This window comes from Leucopleurus acutus (assembly GCF_964270905.1).
Source record: "Leucopleurus acutus genome assembly, chromosome: 19".
Classification (NCBI taxonomy): Eukaryota; Metazoa; Chordata; class Mammalia; order Artiodactyla; family Delphinidae; genus Leucopleurus; species Leucopleurus acutus.
This window is the reverse complement of record NC_139161.1, coordinates 30324835-30337294: the sequence shown is the minus strand read 5'-3', so window position 1 is coordinate 30337294 and position 12460 is coordinate 30324835. Positions and strand designations below refer to the sequence as shown.

General features: G+C 50.9%; 1 protein-coding gene across 2 annotated transcripts; it reads right to left on the bottom strand.

The window, feature by feature from the left end:
- Window positions 1–806: 806 nt before the first annotated feature.
- Window positions 807–12157, bottom strand: MKS1 (MKS transition zone complex subunit 1; the record flags this gene model as incomplete). Of its 2 annotated transcripts, XM_082860360.1 has the most annotated exons (18): window positions 1311–1480; window positions 1588–1685; window positions 1772–1854; window positions 2344–2477; window positions 3156–3263; window positions 3363–3432; window positions 3767–3837; window positions 5330–5395; window positions 5652–5694; window positions 6773–6829; window positions 7361–7469; window positions 7910–8014; window positions 8278–8406; window positions 8594–8691; window positions 9724–9879; window positions 10353–10423; window positions 11547–11656; window positions 12063–12157. In XM_082860360.1, the coding sequence occupies 18 exons, from the start codon at window positions 12140–12142 to the stop codon at window positions 1389–1391; spliced, it is 1680 nt and encodes a 559-aa protein (XP_082716486.1). In that variant the 3' UTR covers window positions 1311–1388. The 2 variants fall into 2 exon arrangements, with proteins under 2 accessions (XP_082716485.1, XP_082716486.1); XM_082860359.1 differs by lacking the exon at window positions 1772–1854 and having other exon boundaries at window positions 807–1480; window positions 12063–12142.
- Between the last annotated feature and the right edge of the window lie 303 nt (window positions 12158–12460).

Below are 12460 nucleotides of genomic sequence, written 5' to 3'. Positions count from 1 at the left end.
AGTAGCCTCAGCTTGGTCACCAACACCCTAAGAACAGCTCAATCTCTGGACATCCAGCAAGCTCCTCACTTGGCCACTTGTGCTGCTTCCGCAGGAGTCCATCCCAAGCCTCCGACCTTGGAGACCTTGGAGACAAGGAAACCTGGGGAAGACCACAAGGCCGCCTCCTCCCCTGGAGCAACTGCTTCCTGCTGATGCTTTTGCTGGCTATAGCTCAGAGCTGGTTCTCTGGCTGGGAGTGACGGCCAGGGTTCCCAGCAGCAATGAACCCTCCTGCCATGCGAGCCTCTTATGTAATAGGTCACATGTCAGCTCCAGGTGCAAGGGCTCGTGAGCCAAGCAAGGGGGTCCTGAGGCCCAGGCAAGAGGAGTCATCTTCATCTCCAGGCACTTTCATCTATTTCCCACCCTGTCCCTGACCCCTGCCTATGACTGGGAGGCCACAGAGTCCCAGCCTCCAGCCACCCCATGGTCTTTCTCTGGAGCCTGCAGGCTGCACAGCACCCTCTGCTTCTACCAATAAAGCACCCCTGAGGGCAGAAGCTGGTTTCTGCATTGGGCTCAGGGGGGGCGCGGGCTGGACCTCAGTCCCATGCTTTGCTCCAGATGTTTAAAAGGAGTGCTGCTAAGACACAGCTGGCACTAACCTTAAAGCCTCCCCTGGAGGCTGAGTTTAGAGCATCAAAAGAAACACTGTGGAGTAGGAAAAGGCAGGGAAGGGCAGCAGCGTTAGGGGCCCCGACATTAAGGAGAATAGCTTGGCCGTGAAAGCGACCCAAGCAGAAAACCAGCCGACAGAACGTCAGTCAGTATAAAAACTTTTTATGTACAAAAAGCACAATAAAAGATGACAGCTAGCTAGCAGAAAGGACTGGGCATTGCCTTCAGCCTTCATTTACTATAGAAACAAGCCCCCAGCAGGAAGGGGAGGCTACCCTGGGAAGAGGAGGCTGGGTTCCCAGGCCAGGAGTGTAAGATCTCTCTCGCCTTCTTTCTCGGGCCTCCATGTGTAAAGCAGGTGTGGAGCAGGTGGTACTGCTGCCCTCTGCCACTGAGACCATGAGACAGGCCGGAAAGGAGGCTGTGTCAAGGACAAAACTAACTTTGGGCTTCCCCCCAAAACTGGTCTCAAACCAAAAAGCCTGTCTTGTTGCGATGGTCACTTGCAGTGGCTGACATATGAAGACAGGGACCATATGGGGGCCACAGGGTGTTTGGCTTTGTTGCCACCCAGCAGCTGAAGACCAGGCAGGGGTCCAGCCCAGGATTCTCAGCTCTTCCGGTTCTCAGCAGGTCAGCGGGGTCTCTAATCAGAAAGACGAAGAGGGCCCAGGCCTTGGATATCACCCGTCTTGTCCTCGTGCACGGTGGGCCAGGACTGCAGTGAGCTAGGAGACCATGGTTCCCGAGGGGCTCACGAGGTCCTGGGGAAGGCTTTCTCGGGCCTCCTGCATGCGGCGCCGGGCTCGACGGAAGGCTTCTGTGAGGGAAGCAGACACAGGAGTCAGCTGCCATGGTGTGGGGGAAATGGGGCCCACGGGGATGCTGGAGGGGGGTGTAGCTGGAATTGGGTGGGGGGAAGCCTACCTAGCACGTTGTGAATGGAACTTTGCTGGCTGAATCCCTCCAGACGGTCCAACACGCTCCTCATCCTCTTCCGGAGAGAACTTGACTCCATGAAGGCCCTGCAGGGGAGCCCGCCACGTGGCCATGGCTGCTCTTGCAGCCCTCAGGGTCAGAAGCCCCAAGGCGGAGGGCGATGGCCACTCACCTGGACTGCTGCAGACAGTGCAGGCGGAAGGTGACACTGCCTGTGGTCTCTGTGCGGAGTCCAAAGCGGCTCAGACGCTCCCCCTGCGGCACCCGGTTAACGTCAGGTTTCTGTTGGTTCCTAGACCCCAGGCACCACAGTGGCCTCACTCCCATTCTTATTCCCCTTCTTGGGGAGAACAGTTCTGTTGGGGAAACTTCATCCCAACACCCAGATTCCACCACCTCCCAACTGTAAATCAAGGAACATTCCGACCTCGTTCGAGAATCAGCAGTCTTATAAACTGCCTGCCAATCCTCTGATTCCTGAGGACTCAGGGATGGACTGGAAGGAGGGGCCAGTTATTCCGACAGGGACCAGGGGAAACCTCTAAGTGTACTATTTTCCAGAGCTCTCCTAGGATAGCAGTGATCTTTGTACCTGGTGCAAGATGTGGCCGAGACAGGAGGGAAGGGACTAAGCAATAATGAAGCAATGAACAATTAAGAGTCCTTAACCCAGATTCCACCTTACTCCAGAAGAGATAGGGACATAAGTTCCCAGCATGAAGTCTCCCCAAAGACAAAAGTCACCTTGAAGGTTCCTGGTATCCGCACGTAGGAGAGGTCCTCCAGCTCCAGAGAGCCGCCAATGAAAAACCTCCTGAGCTCGGCCGCCGGGCCCAGCTCCAGCGGCCTCCACGTAGGGACCGTCAGGGTGTGCGAGCCTGTGCAGGAAGCGGAGAACGGGGCCGGAAATGGCACGTGCTCCCTTGCTGCCTTCCCGGCAATGACACGGGCCTCGCCACCACCAAAACACCTGGTCTGGTAATGGCCTGACCTCTGGTGAAGGTCATCAGAGTGGTTTAGGGAACCCACTTGAAAATCAATCAGATGGAAATTCAGATCTCAGCTCTGCCAGTTATTACCCGGGCACCAGGACAAGTTTCTCAACCTCTCTGAACCCCATTCTCCTCACCTAATAACAACACCTATGCCTCACAGAGTGGTGGGGAGAATTAAATGAGAAGCACTTAGCACACTGCCTGGCGCACAACAGAAGACAGCGGCTATTATTTCAAAAGGAGCTGACCCACTCAACACACACCCGCCGAGAGCCCATCTTGCCACGCGGCTGCTCCCTCGAGGCCACGAGTCAGGTCAGAGGAGCCGGAGGCAGAGCCCAGAGCTGCTCAGCTTCCCAGTTAGCTGTCCTTTCACCCAGTTGTCTCTAACAGAGGGGGAAAATTTCCTCAAGAGGAGCAAGGAAATCTTGCAAGTTAAGTGCTTCTAATTCCCAGTCATCCCTACTCCTCACAGGAAGTGGTCGAATCTTCTGAAGTGTTAGCCTTATTTCTAGGAGCTAGGGCACATGGGCCACATGAAGGGCGGGGATGAGCGGTCACCTGGGGTGGCAGGCAGCACCACAGCCCCGTAGCCTTCCACGCGATACCTCTGCCAGAAGTCCAGCGAGAGGACCTCGCAGTAGAGCACAGGCCATGCCGGGAGAGCACCTGCAGCAAGGGGGAGAAGCGGTCAGGTCGTGGGAGGCCTTCACCAGGAGAGGGCCTGTCTGAGGGGCCCCAAGGCCGAGCACCTGCCGGGCCACTCACCGGCAGATTCATCCTCGTGGAGGAAGGAGGCCTCAAACGTGAACGGGTAGGAGAAGTAAGCCACATTATCCTAAAAAAGAGGAATGTTATTTTATACTCAGTGTCATGGGGTGGACGAGGGCTCACTTGGAATTTGTTTTCCCTGTAGCCAATGACAAGCTCACCATCCCAAGGGAAAAAGAAAAACTATCACCCCAGGTAGGAAATAAAAGGCTGAGAGGTGAAGGGACACCCAAACCCGAGCTGCTACCACTCTCAAAAAGGCAGAGAGAACCCTTGGACCAGGCGTCCCTGCAGAGCCCACAGCGAAGGGCCGGACCCAGCTCTGGAATCTTCCCCAGGCCGTGAGCATGATAATCTTCAGATGCCTTCCCCCTCCTAGGTGCCCCCTCTCGCTGCCCTACCGTTCCCAGGGACTTGGTGGCACAGGTCTGTGTTATTCCTGAGAGCTGCTGGAATGCTGGGCTTGACCAGCCTGAAAACCAAAGACCACATATAGTAAGCCAACGGGGAGGAAGGCAAGCAGTTGAGAAAAAGACAAAGTTCCTGTCTCCATTCACTCACTCATTCATGCAATCAATCATTCATTTCACATTCGCTGTGTGTCTGCCATGTGCTATGACCGATCACTGGGGACATCTTGGTGACCAGATAAAAAAGCTTCCTGTCTCTCATGGGGCTACCATTCCAGTTGGGGGTGGGAGGGGGGAATAGACAACAAACCAACCAACAAAAAGACTATCAAGTAGTAATAAATGCTAAAGTAAAAATAAAACAGGGTGAAGGGACTGAGTGGCTTGAGGCATTTAGACGGGGTGGTGAGGGAACACCACTCAGAGGCGACACTGAGGCTGAGACCTAAACTAAGGCAGAACCAGTCGTGCAAAGACTGGACACAAAAGCTTTCAGACAAAGGAAATGGCCCTGAAAAGGCCCTCAGGTGGGAATGCACTTGGCCTGCTCAAGAACAGAAATTACAACTGCAATGCTGTAGGGGAGGGATAGGCAGGGGCCAGCTCGTTCAGAGAATGGAGTTTGGATTTGGCTCTAAGTGGGAAGGGAAGCTGTTGGGGCTTTAAGTTCAAAAGAGACACAACTGGTTTACATTTTAAAGGCTCATTAGGCTGTGGTGTACGTGGCAAACGAAACGTAAGAGGGAGCAAGACAGGAAGTGAGAGGATAAATTAGAAACCTAATGCTTTGGCCTAAGCAAGAGATGATGGTGGCTTGGCCCAGGGTCCTCGAGAGAACAGAGGATTCAAGACATCTTCTGGAGACAGAACTGCCAAGAACTGCTGATAGAATGAATGGCGGTAGGGAGCTAGAGCAAGTGAGGAGTCAAGGATGTCTCTTAGGTTTCTGGTATCAGAAACTAAGTAGATGACATTGCCATTCTGCTAAGCTGGGCAAGACCATGAGGGCAGGTGTGAGGCAAGAGGGGGAATCAAGAAGCTTTTGGTCATGTTAAACAGGAACGACAAGAGGTAAGTGGACATGACTCTGGAGTTCAGGGGAGAGGCTAAGGCTAGAGAGGGACATCCGGGAGTCTGAGACATACAAACAGTACTGAAGCCACAGGATGTATGAGGCCACCTAGAAAGACCGTGGAGAGAGAGTAGCAGAAGGCCAGGCCCAGCCTCGGACACTCTAATAGTTTTAGATCAACAGAAGATGAGGGAACAGCCAAGAAGGCCGCTGAGCCCCCAGTGAGAGAGACGAGAGGAGCACAGAGCCAGAAGCCAAGAGGACAGTCTCAGCGAGGAAAGTGAGCTGTGGTGAATGCTGCTGAGAGGCCAAGTAGGGCGAAGGCAGAGATGTCACCACAGGATTTCACATCTTGGAAGTGATCTATGACCCTGAAAAGAACAGTAACAATTTCAGTGGAGGAGTGGGGAAGGAAGTCTGACCGAATGCCTCCAGAAAACTGTCAGAATGGGTAAAAAGAGAGACTTATGAATATTACTTACTAGTAGTTGGCAATTCCACGAAGAAGTGGACGTAAAGATTGTCAAACTCATAGCCTTGGGCTGAAACTAAGAAAACAGGAAACTGTTTCAGGTTATCCTCCTATCACCCTTAACACCCGCCCCAGTCCTAAAGGGCCTACCCACGTGTGGAAGCGAGTCCCTCAAGGGCCAGGAACTCCCTGTGCTTCCAGGAAAGACACATGCCTGAGTCTCCCGAGTGCTGCGGACAACCCAAGGGCTCTACTGGGGCAGGGAGGATTACTCCACAGCTAAATCTGACACTTGCCAGCATCAAGGGGCTTCTGTCTGGTGAGACACTCACCTACTTCTCCATTTACAAAGAGCCGGAGGGCACCTGGTACCGTCTGAGGTAGAGAGAAGTGGGGACAGATCAGGAGGTCTGAGGGAAGCGACACCTCTCCTCCAGCCTGCCCGTAAATCCCCAGAGGACCTGACGCTGGACGCCAGATCCAGGTGTGTGACTAATCCCGCTTCCTCCCTACCTGCCACTTCTCCATAAATCTGTTTCCTTCATTTCTGAAAGTGTGTAATGTAATGGAAAAAGCACCTAATTTACATGGTGGGGAAGGCAACAAAGTGTGGGGTATTTACAAGAACGGCCAAGAGAAGCAAACACAGCTGCCTGCCGCCGTAGGGCGAGAGGCTAGAGACCCCGGCTCCCTCTAGAGGGAGGTCAAGAGACCAGGAAGTGTCCTTGTTAAATTATTTGTGTATCTATCTTATCTCACTTTTTAACACTGAAAGTCTGTTGCTAATACAACACAAAAATAGTGAAAGTTAATTTTTTAGAGAGAGAGAGGGAGACCACCAGGTAACTCTCTCCTTGTTTCCAGATCTAGAAATGGAACTCCTGGAATAAGAGAAGACAAAGAATAGGACCACAGGATTACGGACTTAAACTCTTTTGTTTTGTTTTAAGAGCCAAACTATTTGACAAACAGAAATGACACCCCTCCCTCTCTATGGGGCATTAGGAAAAATATCTACATGAAGAGCAAGGAAGACACTTTTCATCTTTATATTTATTTATAAAATTAATTACAAAGTAATACATGAATGCACTCCCACTGATAAAAATTCAAAACCACCTAAGTTTAGAGAATAAAAAGTAAACATTCCTGACATGTCCCTCTCACCACCCAATAGCCATCTACCATTTCCCAATCCCACCCCCTCCCCAGAGAAAGCCACCCATAGGGTGTGTGCCCTTTGAGACCTTTTCCTATGCATTAACAATTCTGTATCAATATGCAATGCTTCTAAAACATAACAAGGACTATACTCTAAATGTTGTTTTTTACTTTTTTCCACTGAGGAGTATGTCTTTGGGACCCTGAAGAGAGAACTGTCACTGAGCCGCAGTCAGAACGCTCTGGCTACAGAAACCCAGCTGGCGGAGCTGCAGGAAACCCAGCTACTCACCGTCTCAAAGTCAGTGCCCACGAGGCTGTTGAGATACTCCTTGTGCCGGCCATAGAGCTGAGGAAACAAACCACACTGAAACTCAAGGTGCGACCCCAGCCAGGCCAGGGTCCAGATCTGCACGGGAGGGAGAAAAGCAGCAGGAGTGGGACGTGCCACAGAAAGCTGGGCCTAAGCATCCCAGACACTGACACCTGAGAGTGAAGCACAGAGGCTCTGGAGTCCACCGGTCTGGGACCAACCTGGCTCTCGCACTTACGTGACCTCGGACAGACTGCTTGGCTTCTTGATTTCCATTTCCTCATTTATAAAGTGGTAATAATAAAAATATTCACCTCAAAGGCTTGTGGTACAGTCTAAATGAAATAAAGTATGTGAAGGGCCTAGCACAGAGCATGGCAAATGCTCAAATAAATGGTCATTATTGTGATGATCTTATAATAGGATCGAAACCTTACATCTGACATGTCAGCAGCGCTTCCCAAGTCAGGCGAGGCCTCTAAGAGCAAGGCCTTGCAGCTGCTGACCCAACCTCGGCCGCGGCCTCGGCTCCCAGCTCTCTGGTTCCCAGACTGAACCAGCACTTACGTCCCTGAGCGCACGCTGCTCCCGCTCTTCCTCCTCAGGCTGTGCAAGGGAGGACACGCTGTCAATCGTATACTTCCACAGCTCCTGCTTCTCCCCGTCTGTCTCGATTCTGTAAGGTCAAAGCCACAAAGGGACTAACTCAGCAAACAGGAGGTGGGGCCCTCCAGACCCAGCCCAGGGAGGAGCCGATTTACAGTTCTGTTATTCTAAGACGTAAGATGAGGAACAGTCAGGCCAGAGGAGAAGACCTGGCTAGTTCATCTCTCCCAGTTTTGATTAGTCCCTACACGCAGCAGCACAGAGAATTATTTTCACTTGACGACACTGATGAAGGTATCACTTTCAAATCTGGGTAGGTGCATATTTTCTGAGAAAAGGTTGCCCAGTGTCCTAAGGGTCTATGACCTGGAACAGAATATGAACCACTGGCTCGGAATTTAAAAGTTAGAACACATGAAGGGCTTTCAGAGAATCTCCTCAACTTGGGGCAAGAAGTGAAGCCAAGGAAAGCAATGCCAGTCTGCGCCATCCCTTTCTTCCTCTTCTCACCTGTAGGGTCCTCTGGAGCCAGTGAAGTCAGGTTTTACTGTGATCACACCGTTACTGTCCACCTTCAGAGTACAGAGGACATGTTCATACTTCTTATAGCCAAGCCTAGAAACCAGGGAATTAACACCAGGGTTCAAGACTGCTGCCCCACCTCCAGGGAAAGAGGAAGAGGTGCTCAGGACATATCAGGGGAGAGGACAGAGGCTGGAGTGAGAATTGTCATGGCAAAATACTCTCTTCCAAAGAAAAAGTAGAAGGAAAACATCCCTCCCTCCCATATACCTGGGATGACTATAGCAGGAGAGTGATGGTTAGTGACAGGAGAAGAGAATGAAGGTCTGAGCCGGGCAGTAAGAAGCTTCACTCACTTTCCATAGGGACCCAGGTCTGCCATGATGTACATTGTCTGAAGAGGGGTGTTGATGACATGGCTGTTCCGGATGAACTCTTCTGAGGGTTCCCAGGTGACGATTCGTGACTTAAGGATGCCACCCTCCCTGGGAGACACCACAGGAAGGGTCACTTCCCTGGCACCCCCCGAACAGCCTGAAGGAGAAGCTCAGGGGAGCACACGAAGGTGGAGGCCCGCTGCAGGATGGGACGCTCGAGTTGGTGGGCATACAGGGAACACAGGCATGGACGGACCACAGAGGCCGCCACGGCCCTGTACACACTTGCACTCACATCCCTCGCCTGTCCTGCCGTCGCCGCCTGACATTTGCCATTCGCTCGACCAAGAATGACGGCATTTCGCTGGCTGCGGTGGTCATCTTCTGACAGTGCTGGGAAAACAGAGCAGCCCAGTGTAAGCCTGCTCAGGGCCATGTGGGACCAAGGACCTGGAGGGAAGTCTTCCTTCTGAAACTTCACACAGAACCTGAACCTCAGCGCACGGCCACCTCACAATCACACTGACGGCGGGCACAGTGGCACAAACAGCCCAAGGAAGAGCCCAACCAAGCCGTGGTTTGCCCGAAGGTTACAGCAGCACATTATCCTTGAGCAGTGAGTTCATTTATGCTCATCTTAAAATGAGCCTGCAATCTCTAGACACACACCGACAAAAGGTTTGGTGAGTCTGCCTGGTAGACGTTGACATCGCTAGGTAGCTGGAAGATGTGAAGTGTAACACAGGTATCCTGTGGAAAACCCTCCCATGGGTAACTGAACACTATCTGTAATTTTCTTTTGTTTACCAAAACAGACAACCCAAATTTTATATGCTACCAACCCACAGCTTTCCTGATATAAGCATCAACCTTTCAAAAACATTCACTTAACACCTGGCTCCTTGCAGAGATCTACAAGGTCACAGACAAAAATCAGATAATATAGGCACTCCCCTCCCTCAAGGAGTTTAAAATCTCACTAAGACAGAATATGCAGAAGAAAATGTAAAACAAGTCCATGAGGGTATAGCTGTCATAGGCAAACTGAGGATATAAGCCATTCCCCACGCAGTACTGAATCCTTCTTCAAACCCATATATTCAGTCTCGGCTGAATCCGTGATGAATTTTATCTAGATGGCTCTAGACTCCATCCACCTGTCTGATCTCATGATGCATGGAGGAAGCCAAACCCAGTGGTTGCTTCTCCCAGTCTGTAGGCTACAAGCCTATGATCAGAGACACTGCCGGCTCCCCCAGGCCCTCCAGCAGATGGAGCCGGGAGCAGACTGTGCCCACTTACTCCAGCTTGGCTGCCAGAAGGTCTGTATCCCCTTAACAGGCTTCCGAGTTAACACACAGAGAGGCCGGAAAGCTAGGGCAGACAAAGGTGAAGGGAGCTACGGTGCTTGGGGAAGAATGCTACCTCCTCCAAATTGGTGTATCTATCAGAGTCAGTGTAGGTAAAGATTCGTCGGTTCTTCCTGCCATCCAGATCCTCCAGCTTCAGAATCTCTTGGCGGTACTGATGATCCAAAGGGCTCTGACAGGCTGCTTCATTTTGGTACAGATCTACTTCGAACTGAGGTCACAAAGAAACAAAGTTCTACTGAGAATATGTCAAATTTTGCTCCTATAACAGTTTGGTCAAATTAGTTCTATAGAGCTGATGCAACTTGACATGTTCTCATAGCCAACTGTCGTTTATCTAAACTAATGGAGGACAGGAGAGCCAACGAATGTTAGAGCTAAAAGGAACCACAGTGATAGTCTAATTCAATTCTGCTATTACAGAATTGACATACCAAAACAGTAATTCTGCTGTTTTGGTATGTGGCCCAGAGATGAAAAGTGTCTCACCCAGGATTACAAAACTGGGTAGTGGCAGGCACTATACTCCATTGACCCCATAAGCACAACAGTGGAAAGTATAAACTGTTATAAGCTTTCTGGAAATCAGTTTAGCCATATGTATCAAGAATCCTTCCCTGCGACTAGTCAGGTGGAGGTGGACCAGGGGGAGGCAGACTGAGCAGACAAGGGACACTGGCTCACCTGGCTGAAGAGCTTCTCTTGCCACCCAATCACGACCTCCTCCTCTTCATCTACCTCCGGGCGGTGTCCACCTCCAAAGACAACAGAGTGAGTCAAATGTTTGAGCCAAACTAGCACCACTTCTCACTCTGTGGTTGGTTATAACCAAAGTCCCTGCTCTTATATTTGCCACAAAATCAGTTGGAGTTCACTGATCTATGAAGCACTCACTCTATACTTACTCTATAGAGGCTGTGGATATGTGTAGAAGCCAAGATTAGGACCCAAGAAGTCTTAATCACTACTCTGATTTGAATAAAAGGAAGTCATGCCTTCCAGGAATTATTTGATCTAATTCAGTGTCAAGAGCTGAAATTTATTAGATACAGGCTAAATAGCTCTTCCTCAATCCCAACTGCCTACATTTGCTAGACAGGAACTGTGGCATTTTTATCTTCACTATTCCTGAAGCCGTATATCTAGAATCACTAACACTATAACCTTAAGAGACCAAGTATCAGGAGAGAAAAGGAAAGACATACAACTGATTTTTTTTTTTTTAAAGAACCAAATCTAATACACACACTCCTAGCTGAGTGTGCCTTTTCCAAAGACACATGCTTCACAACCTGCCAGCTCACACTCTTGCCCAGGAATATTTTTGAACAGAAACAACAAAAGCAGAGAGACCAGTGACCTAACGCAAACACACTGTCCTCTCTTCCTCACTTTTCTGGCTTCCCAGATAAGGAAAACTGCTAGAACACAGACGGTGTTAATATGTACATTTTCCAAGCAGACCCCAATTTTTAAGCTGTTTTAAAAAGTGTTTAGTTGTATGTTTCAAGCTTGGAGTGATATTTTCTCTTAGGAAAAAATTGCCACAAATGGTATTTAGGTTGACAGGCAAATTTATAACGTATCTAAAGTATGGTATTTGCTATTTCCCTACATTTGACCACAATTCGGATCAGCATCTTGACGGCAGGAATCAAGCCTTATTCAATTTTACACAACGTAATGTAGTAGTTAAAATTGCCTGGGATCAAATCCTGGCTTCAACATTTACCAGCCCTGTGACCTTGGACAATAAACCCATCCTCTCTATACCTTTTCTCAGACTATAGACCTGGGTCTACTCTGTCTTAAGAGGTAACCTCCACCCTAGGCCCTTCCCCAGATCCCCACGCGGCCACATCACCACCATTCACCCACTGGTGGATGGGTGAGGCCTAAAAGTGGCCAAGTCTATGAGGTCCTTCCCAGGCTGGGCAGCAGGCTGGCAATGGAGGTAGCTGCTTGATGTGATTCTTTGCAGGTGGACTCTGCCAGGAAAAGAGAAGCCCAAAATACTCGTTACAAAACACTCAACCAGGAGACGAACGCAAAGCAAAGATGGAGAAACAAAACTCAGAAATGTTACCAAGAATGTGGCGGGGTGTAGGCGACAGAGGGGATGTGAGTGGGGCACGGGGACCTAAGGAGAAGACGATGGCAGAGTGTACTGGAGACACAGGGCCTCGAGAAACTTGGGAGGGGCAGGGTCCTGAAAGGGTGGGTCTGGAAGTTGTGAGTGAAGAGGGTGCCGGGTAGTGAGGGAGACGCGGGGAGACAAGGTGACCGCGGTCAGGACTGCAAACCCAAGTGAGGGTCCCAGCAAACAAGAAGCGAAGTTCAGGCTCTAATTATCTGACAGCATAAAAGCACGGGGCTCTGGGGTGATGCGACTACCGGAGGCGGAGGTTGCGCACGGGGTCCCAAGAGCGATACACGGCCTCTCCGGTGTCAGTGCTCCAGACGGTCTCCGCCATGACAGCTGCGCTGCGCGCGACTGCGCCGGAAAGCGCGTCGCCCCAGTTCCCCTGGCAACGGAAACGCTGGGTTAGGGAGGCGGGAACCCGGTTCCCTACGCGGCGCGGCAGAGCCCCGCCCGTTGCAGGCGCAGGCCAGTTGGTGCCAGCGCACGCTTCGGCTGGGGCTCGTGCGGGGTTGCCGCTGATCCTGAGTGGGAACGAAGCTCGCTCACACCCAAGGCCAGACTTGATGCACTTTACAAATGAGGAAACTAAAGCAGCGCTGGAGGCCGCTTTTATACAGATTCAGACAGAAATGGTGATGGACACCAAACG